Below are 16,739 nucleotides of genomic sequence, written 5' to 3' on the forward strand. Positions count from 1 at the left end.
TGCCTTTATTCAGGCAAACGGTGCCGGCTTCGTTATCGCTTCGTAAAGCGTTTATAGCCATCCGATTATTCGATTGCTTTTATTCATAACTTATAATAAACTGAGATATAAAGCGCATACATACCTTTGCAAATATCGTGCGATAAATGAAAGGGTATGTGTAGAATAGTTTAATTGGTTTCAAACGTCTGAATAGAGTGTATTTTTATTTTTAAAATACTTAAAATATTACATAATAATATGTAGAACAAAGTTTGGATCTTAAATACGAAGTTAAACTATGAACAAAACGAATACTATAACCGAAAATGTATTAAGTAGTAACACTATGAAAATACTTTATCAAACGCTCGGGCAAAATCAACTTCAGCCAAAAACCTTTCACACTATAATCCATACATCTGTACAAACACCGCTACAATCTCCCCATAATTACCAATATATTTCAGTTACGCGTGTATTTATCTACCATTTACCGTGTCATCGATCGGCGCTTTGGAGATAAAAAAGCAATCACGAAACATTCGACTACCGGCCTGAGATACTGACAACGTTCCCTTTGAGACGCCGCCGCTGATAATAAGGAATATCTGGCACTTCTAAGCTTATGGAGGAGCGGTAATAAGATTTATCATAATATAGTTAGGATGAACTGATTGTTTTACGTGCGTAAGCGTTGGCTGTTTTTGTGTTGTGTTGTTACGTAAGGTACGTAAATATTAGAAACAGAAATAAGTATACTGTTGCCAACAATGTAATAAAAGATACAAGCAGCTCGCCCGAAAATTTCTAAATATAAGTTTTTTTTTCAAGCGTAGTTTTAAGTATCTCCGATATTTTAATAAAGCTAATTAAATTTTGATTAAAATTGCTTTACTATTCAAAAGCAAATTGAACTTAATCAATAGCAAACAACAATGAACCTTATTATTATGCAAATAAATTTTAAAATACATTACACATCCACTTAAAACTATCATCTAGAATTCGAAGCCGCTATCTGTCGCAGGAGTACAGTCTCAATCTAAATACATTCGTACTATCGTGTGAAAACATCCACTTAGCAATTCTTTGATTTGCCGACGCCAAGGAAATGTAACAAGCTGGTCGGAATGTTAATATTTTGTTCGCTAAATGTGAATGATGGTCTATTTGCGGATATCGAGTATTGGGTTTGGATTGATAAAAATGCTCATTGGCATTAAAAATTTAAGCAGCAAATTATTATTATCGATTTGTTCTATACGGTTCGACTCCAAAACAGTACGATCACAGAGTACGATGTTGCAAATTACGTTTGTTGTTCGCTATCTTATTATGATTTATGATTTGTAAGTATATCGTCATTAGAATAATCTGAAAAATCGTAAAAATTAGAAATGAATATTGGTATATTATGACGAGATCTACTAGACGGAAATGTTACTGACATTTCCTACGGAATTTACTACGGAAAGGATACTAAATTCAGTACATAAAGAAAATAAATCAACAGGTTTTGAATAAAAGCAGTTTACATATTATATAGCATGTAAAACATGTCAATTGGGATCTAGGACACCTCAACCTAGAACTGAATAAACAGGCCCTAATAGGTTAATTGCCAACAATTTTAGCATTTTCACGCATCGTCAATATTGAACTACAATTACTATGTCGATCGTAAACGGTTGATATGAGCTACTTTCTCTACATTCGAACATAATCACCACCTGCTAACAGTATGTAGAATATTCAACCGAAATAAGTCAATATGACGTAATAGTAAAAGCTGATAAAATGATTGATGAACGAGCACCTAATCTAATTGAGTTGGCTCATAATATATTGATGTCATTAATTATAAATATTTATTTTTAACTCGATAAATAGTAAATGAGCGTACGGAACGAGGCTTTCTGACAGTGGAAACGGTGAACTGTTTTCGTTCATAATTTATAGATGAAATACAATTTTTAATTTTATGCATGATGTATTTAATTGCACGGAGTCATAACGGTGGATTACTAATTTTGAAGCTACCGCTAATCCTTCTTATGTACTGATTAATTTGTTTATCAAAGTAACAAATTTAAATAATAAATGATAAAGAATCAAACGATTGACTACAGAAAGCTCAAAGCCTATACCTATCTATTTATTTTTTTGAACAGAAGATGTTTTACCCATTAATAAAAATCTTGAGACTAATAATATGTTGAAACCTATGATATGCGTAGAAAAAATATACGTTTTAAAATAGGATCTAAGAAAAAACTTACCCTCCAAAATAGAATCCATCGTCTGCCTATACAAATTATTCCTCATCCTAACAAAGAATAACTCCTCAGGCCTTTCAGGTAAATAATACACGACCAACTCCGTGTGAGGTGATATAGCTTTAACAGCTTCGTACACCGGCTCACCCTTGACCTTGGTGCAGACTAGGTTCACCTGGAACAATAGAATATAGGAAACATGATAGATGGTATCCAGGAGATATATTTTTGTTGTCATGCAAAGATTTAGAGGAACGGATAGTGCGTAAAAGTACGAGTTACGATACAATAGTTAGATGTATGGAGGTACCGTTTGGGTTAGAATTATGGATTTAGACTATGTTTTGAATGCTAGTGGAGATCTATACTAATATTATAAAGCTGAAGAGTTTGTTTGTTTGTTCGTTTGAACGCGGTAATCTCGCGAACTACAGGTCCGATTTGAAAAATTATTTCGGTGTTAGATAGCCCATTTATCGAGGAAGGCATAATACATATACATATATTTTTTATTTTTTTTTATATATATACATATTTTCAAGCTAAGACCAACAGGAGCGGAGCAATGCGGGTGAAACCGCGGGGAACGGCTACTAGTATTTGATATGACGTTATGGCTAACATCTGTTTGAAAAGTAGAGGCAATAATCGAAGATTGAACACAAAAATTACTAACTACATATTCTTATTAAAGTCCTTATCATGCAAAGACAGCAACAAAAGATTTTATAAAACATTTAATGATCGGTTGGGAGTTAATAATTTCGAGATTTTGTTTTAGATAATTACAAAAATCTTACTTGTGGTCCATAATTTTCTGAAACTCGCAAGAATCGCACCCAATTACAATGCCTTACTTGCACTCCACCGGATGTACAAACTTCATCAAACAACCCGAATCTATGCCGTATCTGCAACAAAGAAAAAAAAATTGTATCGATAATAATAAAAAAAAACATATAACAAAAAGTTTAACTTGTAAAAACCAGTAAATCCAAATGATAAGGTTAAAAAACATTCCTAGGGTCCATATCGCTAAAGTATACTCGAAGATATATTTTTATTCGCTTTAAATTCTTATAAACGGTAGTAAACATTAATTGAAGATGTAACTGATATTCAAATAGCAATTAGAGCTAAAATTGTGTGCAATCAACGCTCCAGTGCAATATGCATACACCATCGTTATCATAACAGATGTAAATTGCATGCATTTCTTTGCGAACAAAGATTAATATGTAGACGTGACAGATTAAATTCTCCACTGTACAAAAGATACGATCTCTAATATCTGTTACAGATGAAGGGTTTTTGATTAAATTTATGAAGAGATTGTATCTTTGATGTAAAATACGTTTGATGGTATATTCATTTATTTGAATGCTTATTTCATTATTATTATTAGAAAAGTTTTTAAATATTGAGTTAGTGGAAAACTTCAATCATAATGAAACTGAATTGATGAGTCCTTAATGAACGGTTAAAGCGAAGAAACAAAAAAAACTTTTAAATTGATTATCTGTTTATTTTATTCATTGGCAAGCTTTTAAGTGACCGCAGATCTGACCAGGGATTATGCATGATGACGTGAAGATTACAGGCCATACAACTCGTTCCTTGATTCAATTTACAGTTATCTTCAGTATTTACACAGCTAGTTAATGGAAATTATTGAGTATAATTTAACTTTACAATAGTAGGTTTTTGGTCATAGTTTGCTATGTCATTCGTACGAATCAGCTATGATGATTTGTGTGAAGTGATAAGAGGGTATATTTATTCTAAACAGGGTTGATTTTTTTTAAATAATTGCATATCGCTTGTTGTTAGTGGCGGTTGCCTATAATTGTGACAGCACTATGTCGACGATTGTAATTACTATGAGCTTTTATCTATGTTATCAGTTTATATTGTCATGTTGGTGATCCTTAATAATGAAATAAATAAATAGCATGTTTGATACTTGTTTTTTTTAACAATTTTCATTATATATATCACTCAAATCGTTGCTGTAGTTTAGCCGTGAAAGCGTAATAGACAGATGTATAATTTATCATTCATAGATTAAATTAGTTTGGACCTTGAGCGCATTGAAAAAAATAAGTACCTATAAATAAAGAATATAATAATATTATAAACCTCTTTTTCATAAAAACATAAAACTCTTTAGCACCTATTGAATTCCATCGTAATGCACTGAATACGTATAATATAATTAGAAAAAAGTATGTTAATAATATAAACAACATCTATTTGTGTGATGTACAAAAACTTGTTTATCTCTCCGTAATTGACAGTTTTGTAATTATAGAAAAACGAATGGTCACATAACAATTATAAAACCATATCTTCTCAACAGAATGTTTAATAAATATCCAATTGAAAGTAAGATATAATACGGAGCATCATTAACGTCTTCCAAATATGTTAAACGCCAATAAAAATGTAAATTTTATACAAATGTAACACCCGTGTTGAGATTGAAGATTCAGAAATATATGTATTCTCAAATTGGCCACACAGAGTGAATGAATTCCTAGTAATCAATGAATTCATTCAATGAAACATTTCCAATTTGTTGCCAATGAGCGTTTAAACAATTTATTGCAAAAAATGAGGTTTATTTTTATCAATCATTTTGTGTAATAATGTAGGCACGTAAGATATCTTTAAAAAAAAGCTATAAAATATAGGATTCTAGAATACAATAAAAATGCAAATTAAGGAAAAAGTGCGTCAATCGTGAAAGCACCATTAACATTATCATTTATCATTTGTTAATGTGTGATTATTTTTTTATATTTTTGTGTTTTAAGATATTATAGTGAAAGTGTGAATAAATAAAATATTTCAGTAGATATTATTTTAAGGCCATTTATAAACTCGAGACGAAAATACGCAATATAACTAAGCTATTATATTTTAAAGCCACATGTATATTGTTTTATATTCAATACAGCGCAATAAAAAGCAATTTAAGATTCCATCGAATACAACTCGATTTTATTACGTGAGCCACCAATCGATTCAGTATCGATTTTTAATCAATCTCCAAAATGATCTCAATCAAATTTAATTGACGTTCCGAGGGCTTAAAAAGTATTAAAAAAGATGCGTTCGTCGTATCCGAAACAATTATTTATTTATTATTGAGACGTAAGTAATGAGTATAATACCAATTACTCGATTTTTTGCTGTCATAAATCAATTAGACATGTCAAAAGTCGATTGTTACAAGATTGTGTCTTGTATTTACTGTCTCATTAAGAGTACAGATAGACATTCGTAAGGATTCTAATGCAGACGTAAGTTATATTGGAAACTATTTCTTAGTAGGATATTAATTATTTTTATCTATCTGTATACGATTTGAGATAGCTCTGAATCTTCATTTCCTTGGTCTTCCTAACGTTTTACCGTTTAGGTACGCCTCTTCTCCTTCTTAAGGCATATTGAAATTCGCCTTTAAATACACAGTCGTGGATTTATAAAAATTCAAGCTAATTGCAATATTAAAACCATAAAAAATAGCGAGGTAAAAAAAGCTCGTCCCGTAGTTTCACCAACTTGTTTAAAAAAAAAATAAACTTTTAGAATACCAACCGATCCCTAAATATTCTTTGTAATCATTCTTTTAAGTCCTTTGTCCCGACTTTTCTAAAGACCATGATTAGCTGCATTATAATACCAATATCCATAAAAAATAATACAATAATTTAATGATCGCGTTCTTAAACAGAAGCCCAAATGAACGTCCGCGCCTCGGGCACGCATTACGGACATCTCCGCATGGCGAGTCGGGTAAATTTTGTGTGTTTCCATTCTCTTATACGATACGAATCTCAATAATATGTATCACTACAGATATTTAAATTCATTGAGATACTACAAAGTTATGTATGTGATGCTTCTCGAATTCGTTAACTTGATTTCTAAATGTTATATACTTTTACGTGGAAATATTTAGTAATCTGTGCTTTTACTTTTATTTAAACTAGGGAAGACCTAATGATTAGACAATTTTTAAATATTGAGTTCAATTTTTGAAAATTATCAAACTATAAAGCTCAAGTGAAGGCAATATATTATAAAATTGATGACAAATCCACTAAAAATAGACTAATAACTATATCTATTAAGACCATAACAATTTATACAGTATCAAATAAAAACAAATCAATGACCAAACAACATCAACACAATATTTAAACGCTACTCAATTGCCTTACACATTTCTCGGCCGATAGAAAATATGAAAGTCAGGCAATTTAACAATCACGATACAATTTTCGCGTGACAATGGAAACGGTGTCTCGTGATTGCGGCCCGCGGCGGTTATTTGCCGCACTTCTACCAAATTGCGTTGCGCACGCGCATATTTTTTAAGAATGTCGAATGAACACTCGTTAGAACATTGAGTTTAATAGCAAAGGCATATATCAAAATATAGTAATTTATTGTCGCAATGTATCTTGTGGTTTTTCATATTTTTGTAGTAAATCTTTTTGTGTAAACATATTCCAATGATCATTTTTAGACGATTATAAAAATTTGCATTTAAAATAATACAGCAAAACCTAATAAAAGACTTTGGAAAACTGTTGTTAAAAGTTATTCTTTCTTTAATACCTACTTATCCGTAAAATTATAAACGAATGATACACTTTAAAACAGCAGTATAATTATCATTTAATTGAGCTTAACTTAACTATTCAATTATTCCACATTCCTCTTAGCTAAAGCTGTACAAATTGCTATCCCTTAACCACTACCTACATTAATATTACCTATACACCTAAACAAAACATTTCCAAGGCAACTACAAAACATTTTCATACGAACTTTCCTATCCGAGCTTACGAAGAAAACACTCAATTTGTCTACGGATACAGCACGTGCCGGGCAAGTGGTGCGAGTAATTCAAGTGAAGTCGTGAAGGCCGCAGGTACGCAATAATAATACAACATTACGCGGTTCTGTCTCGTGGCACAAGGGAGAGGGGCGAGCGGTTTGTAAGGTGGTATAGCGGGTGAAAGTTTGAAGTCAAAAATATTTTACATAAATGAACTAAGGTGTTCAAATAGATACATTCAAACTCAATGTATGGGTAAACTTGAGTAAATTTAATATGAATACAGAGGATGTATAATGTAGATGTTATCTCGTAGCTCGTAGCACAAAATTGATAAAAAGCATTTCATTAGAATACACGAACGATGTTTACGAACTGGTCTCATAAAATGTTTCAGATCTCCGTCAATTTCTGGAAATACTTACGCGTGTTTAATAAAGGTTACCTATATTATAGGGATTATATTATAGAAATAATGCTCAAGAGTCAATCAATTTACGAAAATTGTCATATTGGTCAATCTCACCATTAATTCTTTTAAATTAACTTTAAATAGTTATAATTTATGCCCAGTTATATTATCTGTACAACTGATATAAATAAATCAATAATTTGAGTTCCACTACACCTTGTACCACATAAGTCTTCGAGGCGTCTGCGGTCTTAAGTCGTACAGTCATGATCGAAATTGCTTCTCATTTTATACGACCCACCGGTTGATTGTGTACCAATTGACAGGCTTCGTACCAAATAATAGTGTGCAAATATCAGGAAAGCGGTTTTGTGCCCCTGTTTCGTACAGGTCATATGTTTTACATACTGTTTGCTGAGTGGGCGAGGGATTACCGTACAGTGGCTAAATAGTCATTATTATGTATGTAATGCACTCCATATAAAATCAATGTTTGGTTTTCTTTGCGATGATTTTGTTGATCTACAGATTATAATGAAAATTCTAGTTCTGCGAACCATTTCAAACATGACTTAGTAATTCTGAATAGCAGCTTAAATTTTTACGTCAGAGCATAAGTACTCAATTCTAAGATCGGTTTAATAATACTGGCCTAAATAGCATAATAGAAATACGTATTTGAGCTATCACTAACGCCGCGCTGTATGCTTCTTGAGTAAGTGATTTTTTTATAAATTACCTACTACGTTTATAAACAAATGAAAAAAATACGTTTACTAAATCATATCGATTAATGGGAGCATTACTAATATACCTTTCAATAATTGTATAAAACATTAATCATATTCGGTCTAAAGCTTCGCGTGACACACAAAACACACACTACTACTAATTTTCTATACCCCCTATTTACATTGACAATTACCGAATGTCACGGTCTGGCACGCTCCCGTGGTATACTGGCAGTTGGCACGTCACGCTCAATATTGCACGCAGCGAGCGTGTCATTGCACGTCATTCGATTAGTTATCACCTGTACGCACTTGTTTGTGGGGTTACGGTATTGCACGTGAGGAATTTTCATTCATTGTTGTTTTAAAAGGACTTATATAAATTAATAAATAAATCTTTTGGACTATTCTACTAGCAAGCAACCTCAAGAATCGATAAAACATGACAAAAGTAGCCTATAATGTTATGCTACAAGACTATAATATAGAGTTGAATTAAAAATCCTTAATTTTAATCCAACATCATTTTTATAATAACCAGAAATAAATAATCTAAATAAAAAAGGGTGTGTGCCGAGCACACGTGTCAGAAGTGAAACTTCTTTGGCAATATTCAAAGATACGAAATCGTCGCGTTACTCCATGATGTGACGGTATTGCCATGATGTGACCTTGAAATTTTTCACTTCAAAAATCCGTTTATCCTTCGCAATAATAAACCCCTTTATTATTTTATTGTTTATCAGTTAGCGTATCAAAACACGGGAGAGCGTGCAATACCGTGACGCAGTCACGGTTCGATATACCACGTGGTATTCAACCATGCTGATAATATAATGTTAACACGCTTATGTAGGGGAATCGGTGATTATCAATTAAACGCTTGTTAAACTCGTGTTTTTTTTAATTAAATGGTATTTGAGGGATCTGAATTGTTTGTTTAGGGAAATGCAAGGTACATTTTAAGTCTTTTTTTTATACCTTTTAAAACTTATTTATTTTTTATAATTGACTTCTATTATGTTATAAATAAGCAATTAACTGCGTTTTCTTATCAATATTAAAAATGCGAAAGTTTGTGAGGATGGATGTATGTGTATGTGTAATGTGTGTCTTTGTTACTCTTTCACGAAAAAAACTACCTATGGAACCGATTACAATGAAATTAAGAACAGGAACTATGCGGGTTTATCTTTGGAAACGCGGGCGAAGCCGCGGACGGAAAGCTAGTGTTATATAAGTTAGCAAAAGTAGCTTCTAAAACCAGTTTTAAATACAAAATAGGAAGGCTATAATTAACACGTATAAGTTTATCCCGCTACCACCAAAAGGGGCTTGATCAAAAACAGAATGTTCAACAATCAACCCGTCACAATTTTAATCAAGGACCCGGTGAATTCTATCGCCTTTTTATTCTCAGATTCTTTTCAGACGCAATAATTGCACTAAATAACAGGGCACAAGAATACGAGATTTACACGGCGGTAATTCGGTAGATGGGTAAAAAGTTAGGAAGTCTTATACAAACTGTTTTTAAAGTGAAACTTCTTTAGGCACGTTGAGAGTACAAGGTCACGTCATGCGATCATGGTATCTTTGAATCTTGCTAAAGAAGTTTCACTTCTGACACGTGTCGGCACACACGCTCTTCTTTATATAGGTACAAGTACCTAGTATTTAATTAAAGTATTTAGGAGAACTGTTTGTTGATTAGATGTATTTATCGTTAGTTATTATATTAGTAATCTAATGTAACAATTATCTAACACACCTATCTATAGATTGAAGATTAGATTGTTGCAATTTTTTATGAATTAGTTTTTTACATTACTTTACAATTATCGTAGAACAAAGTAATGAATGAATTTCGTGTTCAACATGATATAGCTTTTAAATATATAAATTTATAATCCAGTTTTATAGAATACACTAAAAATATACTCTTTTTAACCGACTATTTCATGGTTTAAAGATAATTTGAATATATCAATTTTCTCCTACCTCAATATTGAAGTTCATTATGTTCAGTGATCACAAAAACGTTAGCTTGTAATTATTTTGTAATTGGTGGGTTGGGCAGTGACCCAGTAGCCGATACATCACGATACACTATTAAACTTTGAGCTCCTAATACATTGAGTTTTTATATTTTATTTAATACAATATTTGGGAAAGGTAAGTTAGGGTGAATTATTTTATAGGTAATTACAGGTTAGATCTTTCTTTTGGAAAAGTTAGTATGTAGGTAAGTATATTATTATCGTTTATCAAAACTAAATATTAAACTTTTCCATATTGTTGAATATCTAAAGTTTAAAATAGCATCAATGTGTTATAAACTACGATCAAATGGCTACTAACAAAACATTTACAAATTAGGAATGAATAATGTAAATACTGCTTAACATCATCTGACACAAAAAGCTAAAGGCTGTTAAATAATTTGTTAGTTTCTTTTAAAACTTTCATAAGAATAACATCAGGTGTGTATGCTATTGCTTAACTTTATGTTACGGAAAAGAAGGTTTATTATAATGTGTATTAATATTTTATAATTTATACTTTGTATTGTTACCTCTTGATGGAACTGCATTTTATAGTAAAGAAACACACAATTCACTAGTTACTATGGGACTAACTGAATATTATATATTTCTTCGTTATATATTCTAAAACTTCCCTTCAATTAAATAATCAGTAAAATATTTTGTTCGCTGTACGTTATTGTAATTTAAGTGCATCTATAATGGAGTGAAGAGTTCATTAAGATATTTAAAGGACACCTAACACAGCAGAAAACTTTAAACGAGGTAATAAAATTAACACCGTATTATTGGCTCTGTTGGAGCTAAGATAATGAACGATAAGATATAACTATTTTACATTAAATTTACTTCGATTTAATGCATTTTTATACTCTAAATATAAAAGGCTTTACTAAAACCATATGTTGGATAACGAACCGCTGGTCTTACCAAAAACGAAAACTATGCATATTGCAAGATATGGTAGTAAAATGGAAGGGCAAGTTTTAAATTTTCTTCATTCATTTTATGTTTATTATAATTGAGTTCTTACTGAACACTTTTTTAAGTGAATTGTACATAAGTAAAGTGTCTCTATCACATTTTCGACCTTGTCTTTCTCTAAAAATAAATACACTTGATCGTATTTTATTCCGAAATAAAGTGACCCAAAAAGCTTAACATAATTCAAAAATTGACACACTCATTAAAATACACTATGTAAATATCTTGGCAATTTCGTTCACTTATAACATAATTAATCGAATCAAGAACAAATTATATAACGACCAAAAGGCACCATGAGAAATCCATGGAATTCAATTATGAGTTTTATTACATTGGGAGTAAATACAAAAACATGTTCCAATCTCGTTGCGACGGGGCATAAAAAGGCTTAATTTATCCACAACGTCTGATCAATTATGCTGTTCGACACGAGTACATTATCCGGTTTAACATACATTACTGGTTTTCATCTCGCGTCGCTACAGAAACTCCTGCCATTGAATTAGTAGATCGTGAACATATCGATATTACCGTTACATACGATATTGAATATTAAATAGCGTAAAGAGACGTTCATTCATAATAAACGCTTGGCACAGGTAAATCGTTATGTATAATCTGATGAAACGGTCAGATAATTTTATGGTGTAAAAATAGAGATATTATCGTAGAGGAATTATTATCTTTACGTATTAAGATTAATGAATAGGCACAATATTTTATTGGTCGTAAATTTTACCGCCACTTATTATGATAATTCATAAAACCCAGTTAAATTACAAATGGAAAATTGATATATCAAGATAATATTTAGTTTTGCTCTTCTCGTTCTGCATATTGAAACACATAATGCTAAAGAAGCACGCGAACCGTCATAACATAACGCAACTCAAACCAATAAGAAGTGGACCACTTTTACGACCACGTATGCGTAGGAGCACCTCAATTTTGCTTCCTCCATTTAATCACCAGCAATCATTTTCAATTCATATCGGGACGGTAATTAAGAGAGTACATAAAGATAATCTATCGAATTAAAGCATGCACCAGTTACCTGTGTTTTAGAGATAAATGAATATTGCTTCGTATGAAACGTATTAGCATTCCGGACTTTACCGTTAGCCGATACAAATTCTTTGTCGGGCTTATTAATAAGCAAAACTAGAAGACTTGTCTGTACTTGTAACTTAATGTACACCTCGAGGCATACTGATGTCATATTTAATTTCAATGATTTAAACGCGATATGCATTACATTACTTCTGCAATTAATGCATTCGTTGTGAAATATATCTGATATATTTTACGGTGTACTGCGATCGGTTTATAAATATTGAAATAGGTTCGTTTTGTTCTTGTCAGATGCGTTAGATAGTAGTCTAGGTAGTTATTTCTTTGAACAGTGTAGCAATAGATTATTTTACGTACCTATTGTAGGTACTGCAATTAGTCCTTTAAAATCTTATTTAAAGGTACATGACAGAAAAAGAAGTATTTCAGTAGCAAATATTGATCACGGTGACAACAGTGATGTGATGAACATGCCATGAAGTCTTATTCTCAGAAATGTAAATACATACACACAAAATAAAGGCCGCTCCAACAGTGGCTCAACAAGAAAAGGGCATCAAATAAACAAGTTGACGAAAATAAAGTCATAAATTGTTAGCGGCGCGTTTGGTCGCTCATCTAACAAATTAACAGGTGATTAAGCTACCGATTTTGGTTCACTCGATGGACCGTTAATGGGATGCAACAAATAACATTGACAGAGGGAGATACTGTCGCGTGAATAATTCGAAATTTGTATTCAATTGTGAATTGATAAATTAGTTGATAATAGTATTGGTAAAGTTATATTGAAAGGAAACGGTGGAGGTAAATATAGTAAAGAAAATGACATGTCCAAGATTCAAAAGTTCGTTGAAATGGGACATCTGCCAACCCGCACTTGGTGGAATATGCCCTGTACCCTCATAGGAGGCTTGTGTTCCTACAGTGGGAATATATAATGGGCTGATGATGATGATGATAAATTATATTGAAATAAAAGTAAGTTATTGTTTCTTGTAGGATTTACAAGATACTATGAATATTGATAAAACAATACAAAATTTCTTAATTATAATATTCTTTAAACTGATTTTTCTGTTCAACTGTACTTCTTTATTGTAACTTTGTCGCACATCTCATTTAGAAACAAATGAAATAGGTAGTTACATTAGGTAGAACAAAATAAGATAAGCATTCTAATAGAAATAATTAATAACTGTGAACGCGCTGATAGAGTTGTTTTACTAAATGTATTCAAATTGAATCATTATATTGTTCATTTGGTCATTACAACACACAGTAATGTGATTAAAACAACAAGCCACTTTGTTTTTTTTTTAAATTAATGTCTTAGGTTAAAGCAGATGTTATAGGTCTGTTATGCTCAGTAAACATTTCAAAATATATAAGAATTATTATATTTTTCTGTATTATAATCTGGCACATGCTCAAATTTATCAGAAATATCATATTATCATAAAACCTTAATGCTCAATTTCATCAGAAAGTTCATAAGTATCATAAAATCAAAAGATTTAGCAGTACAATAAAACTTCATTTTCACCTAAATCGACTATAATTTGTCCAAATTTATTTCAACATAATTCATAAAGGAAACGTACATATAAATCTATTGTAACATCTTGAGAGACTAAATGGCAGTCAAACTAAATATAAAAGTTAGCCTATTTAGTTTTAAAGTCACGGCCATGTAAGCAGGTATCGCAGGAAATGATCAAGAAATCTTACCGAACACGATATTAATGAATTAATTTCAAATGTAAAAACACCGACAATCCGGTGACATTAAGCACAAAAAGTCAGCAATGAATCATCGACTCGTTGATTTATAATTAGCGATCTAGTTCCTAGGCATTTCGCACGATGACTAATATAGGTTATACTAGCTTAGATATTCGGCTTTACTCTAAAAAAAGGATGTTCAATAGTTAGAACAAGTGATAACTGCGTTAAAAACAACCGACTTCAAACTTGCACTTGCAAAATTTACAAATACCTACAGACAAAAATGCTCATAAAATAAAAACTACTGGGCCTATCCGAATAAAATTTTTATGGGACCAATTCGACACCATCCCGCATCGAACAAAAAAAGAATCACGTAAATCGGTTCAGAAACCTCGGAGTAATCGGTGTACATACATAAAAAAAAAAAATATAACGGCCGAATTGATAACCTCCTCCTTTTTTTTTGAAGTCGGTTAAAAATTGCTCAAAATTTAGCAAAATCCATAGCAAATTCGCTGAAATGATGACGAGGCGAGCGACACCACGCTTTGAACAATTTTGAAAAATAAATTATAGGTATCTATATTTAAACAAACTGCAATGATATCGAACATAATAACGGCAATAATTAAAATTCAATAAACACTCTAACAATACAATAGCTATGATATATTTTTCCTATCTTCATGACACACCACTTTCACGTTCCTTATTTATAATAAACACAAGATCATCTTTATACCATGATAGCAACATACTAGTTCAAATAAATAAAAATTATAATGTTTATATGAGCTCGTAATCATTATTGCTTCCATAAAACATAATATTACCACATTTTTATATATTACGAACGATCATTATAATATTACCTAGCTACTAGTTATTATTCTGTGCTATTACATAATTATTATGCGAACTTGTAATCTACTTTGACCGCATCGCCACTTATAAACTGATTAAAATGATAAGGATATACTTTTGAATGTCTTGATCTAGAATTGTAAAAAGCTGAAGACTACCTAAATATATAAGACTAGCTGCTCCGCGCGGTTTCACCCCCGTGGCTCCACTCCTGTCGATCGTAGCGTGATCTATACTCTATAGCCTATAGCCTTCCTCGATAAATGAGCTATCTAACACCGAAAGAATTTCTCAAATCGGACCAATAGTTCCCGAGATTAGTGCGTTCAAACAAACAACGCATAATATTAGCATAGATACACGTCAAGCTTTAAAATCATAGTCATTATGGCAAAAGCAAAGATTGGTGCGATTTCCTAAATCTTACCTAAAGGTTATAAACATACATGAAGGATTTTAGCCATTCTCCTGGGAAAAGCAAAGGTTTGTGCAAGCATTAAGAGCGTTACTGATTGGATCATTGGTCAAACATGTCGGTAAATTGATCGTGTAGAAGGACCATTAAATCGAGATTGTGCTGCGCATGTATGCTCATAATTGCTTGATATATCAATGTTGTATCCGATAGCGAAATATTGCATTATGATAAGCCATTTTTAATGTACTTAGCAATAATTTATTAGCAATTTTACTCATATATTTCATGTTAATTTGTGATAAACGTATTGATTGACTTTAACAAGATTAAAGGAAAGATATGAAATCGTTATAAAAATTCTTCGAATTTTTTCGTGAAATTCGATTTAAGTATATAAATTTGTAAAACACAATGAAAAAAATATAAACGTTAGCGCTAAATTTTGAGAAGAAATAAAAGAACATTAAATTCTGGTACCCTACTGACATCCGAAAAACGGACCGGAACAACTTTCTATCGATACCTATCGATTCTAATTCAGTCTAAAAGGATGTACTACTTATAAAATTGTATCAATAATTATCGATTCCGGAAGGCAATAAAGAGCGATTTTATTTTCTCTTAATTCAATTTAAGCTTATCATGATTTAGCACGAAGTGAACTCGCAGTAGTTAGCAGCTTCGATTACAGTATGATATTTACGAGGAATCTTGTCACGAATAGACACAATTTAATTACAATCGCTTTATAAATGGGTGCCTTGGGGTGTTTGTTCAATCACGCTGTAATAGCCGATAAACTATAGCACCGGATTGGACTGGACTTTTTATGTTTCAGACTTCACTTGGTACTTGTTTTGATACCTACAAGGTGCTTATAATTTATCTTATTTATGGGAGAGGTGAAGGAAAACATCGTAAGGAAACCGACATGTCGAAGAATTAAAAAGTTCGACGACATGTGTCATCCGCCAACACGCACTTGGCCAGCGCGGTGGATTATGGCCTGTACCCTCATAGGAGGCCCGTGTCCCAGCAGTGGGAACGTATATGGGCTGATGATGATGATGATGATGGGAGAGTTTAAAAGCAAGCCTCTGATATCAGTAAAACGATAGTTCCTACTCAAGAACATCGATATTTTCATGGAAAAGAGAGTACCTATAACAGCATAATGCCTCTAAATTAAGTAAAAAAGTAAAGTTCGTAGTCTAGAATATTTAGTGAAATCTGTCTAAATCCCCATAAGAGGCTTTTTTATGGTTCACTAGCTATTGTGATTTACATTAATGATGACGAAAACATAGGCACTTAATAATATGTACCTGGTCTTTAAGTAATCTAACTCTTATTGATGTCATTTCGCATTC

The 16,739-nt window shown here is 31.8% G+C and overlaps 1 protein-coding gene across 1 annotated transcript in view; it reads right to left on the minus strand.

Annotated features, from left to right (window-relative positions):
• LOC123693936 (zinc finger protein 177-like) overlaps window positions 1-16,739 on the minus strand; it is a 54,951-nt gene that overhangs the window by 16,798 nt on the left and 21,414 nt on the right. Inside the window, exons 2-3 of the mRNA XM_045639207.1 lie at window positions 3,059-3,169; window positions 2,262-2,433 (exon numbers count right to left, since the gene is read on the minus strand). Of these exons, the coding sequence (XP_045495163.1) occupies window positions 2,262-2,433; window positions 3,059-3,169 (283 nt within the window). The remainder of the gene's footprint in view (window positions 1-2,261; window positions 2,434-3,058; window positions 3,170-16,739) is intronic.

This window comes from Colias croceus, chromosome 8, assembly GCF_905220415.1.
Source record: "Colias croceus chromosome 8, ilColCroc2.1".
Classification (NCBI taxonomy): Eukaryota; Metazoa; Arthropoda; class Insecta; order Lepidoptera; family Pieridae; genus Colias; species Colias croceus.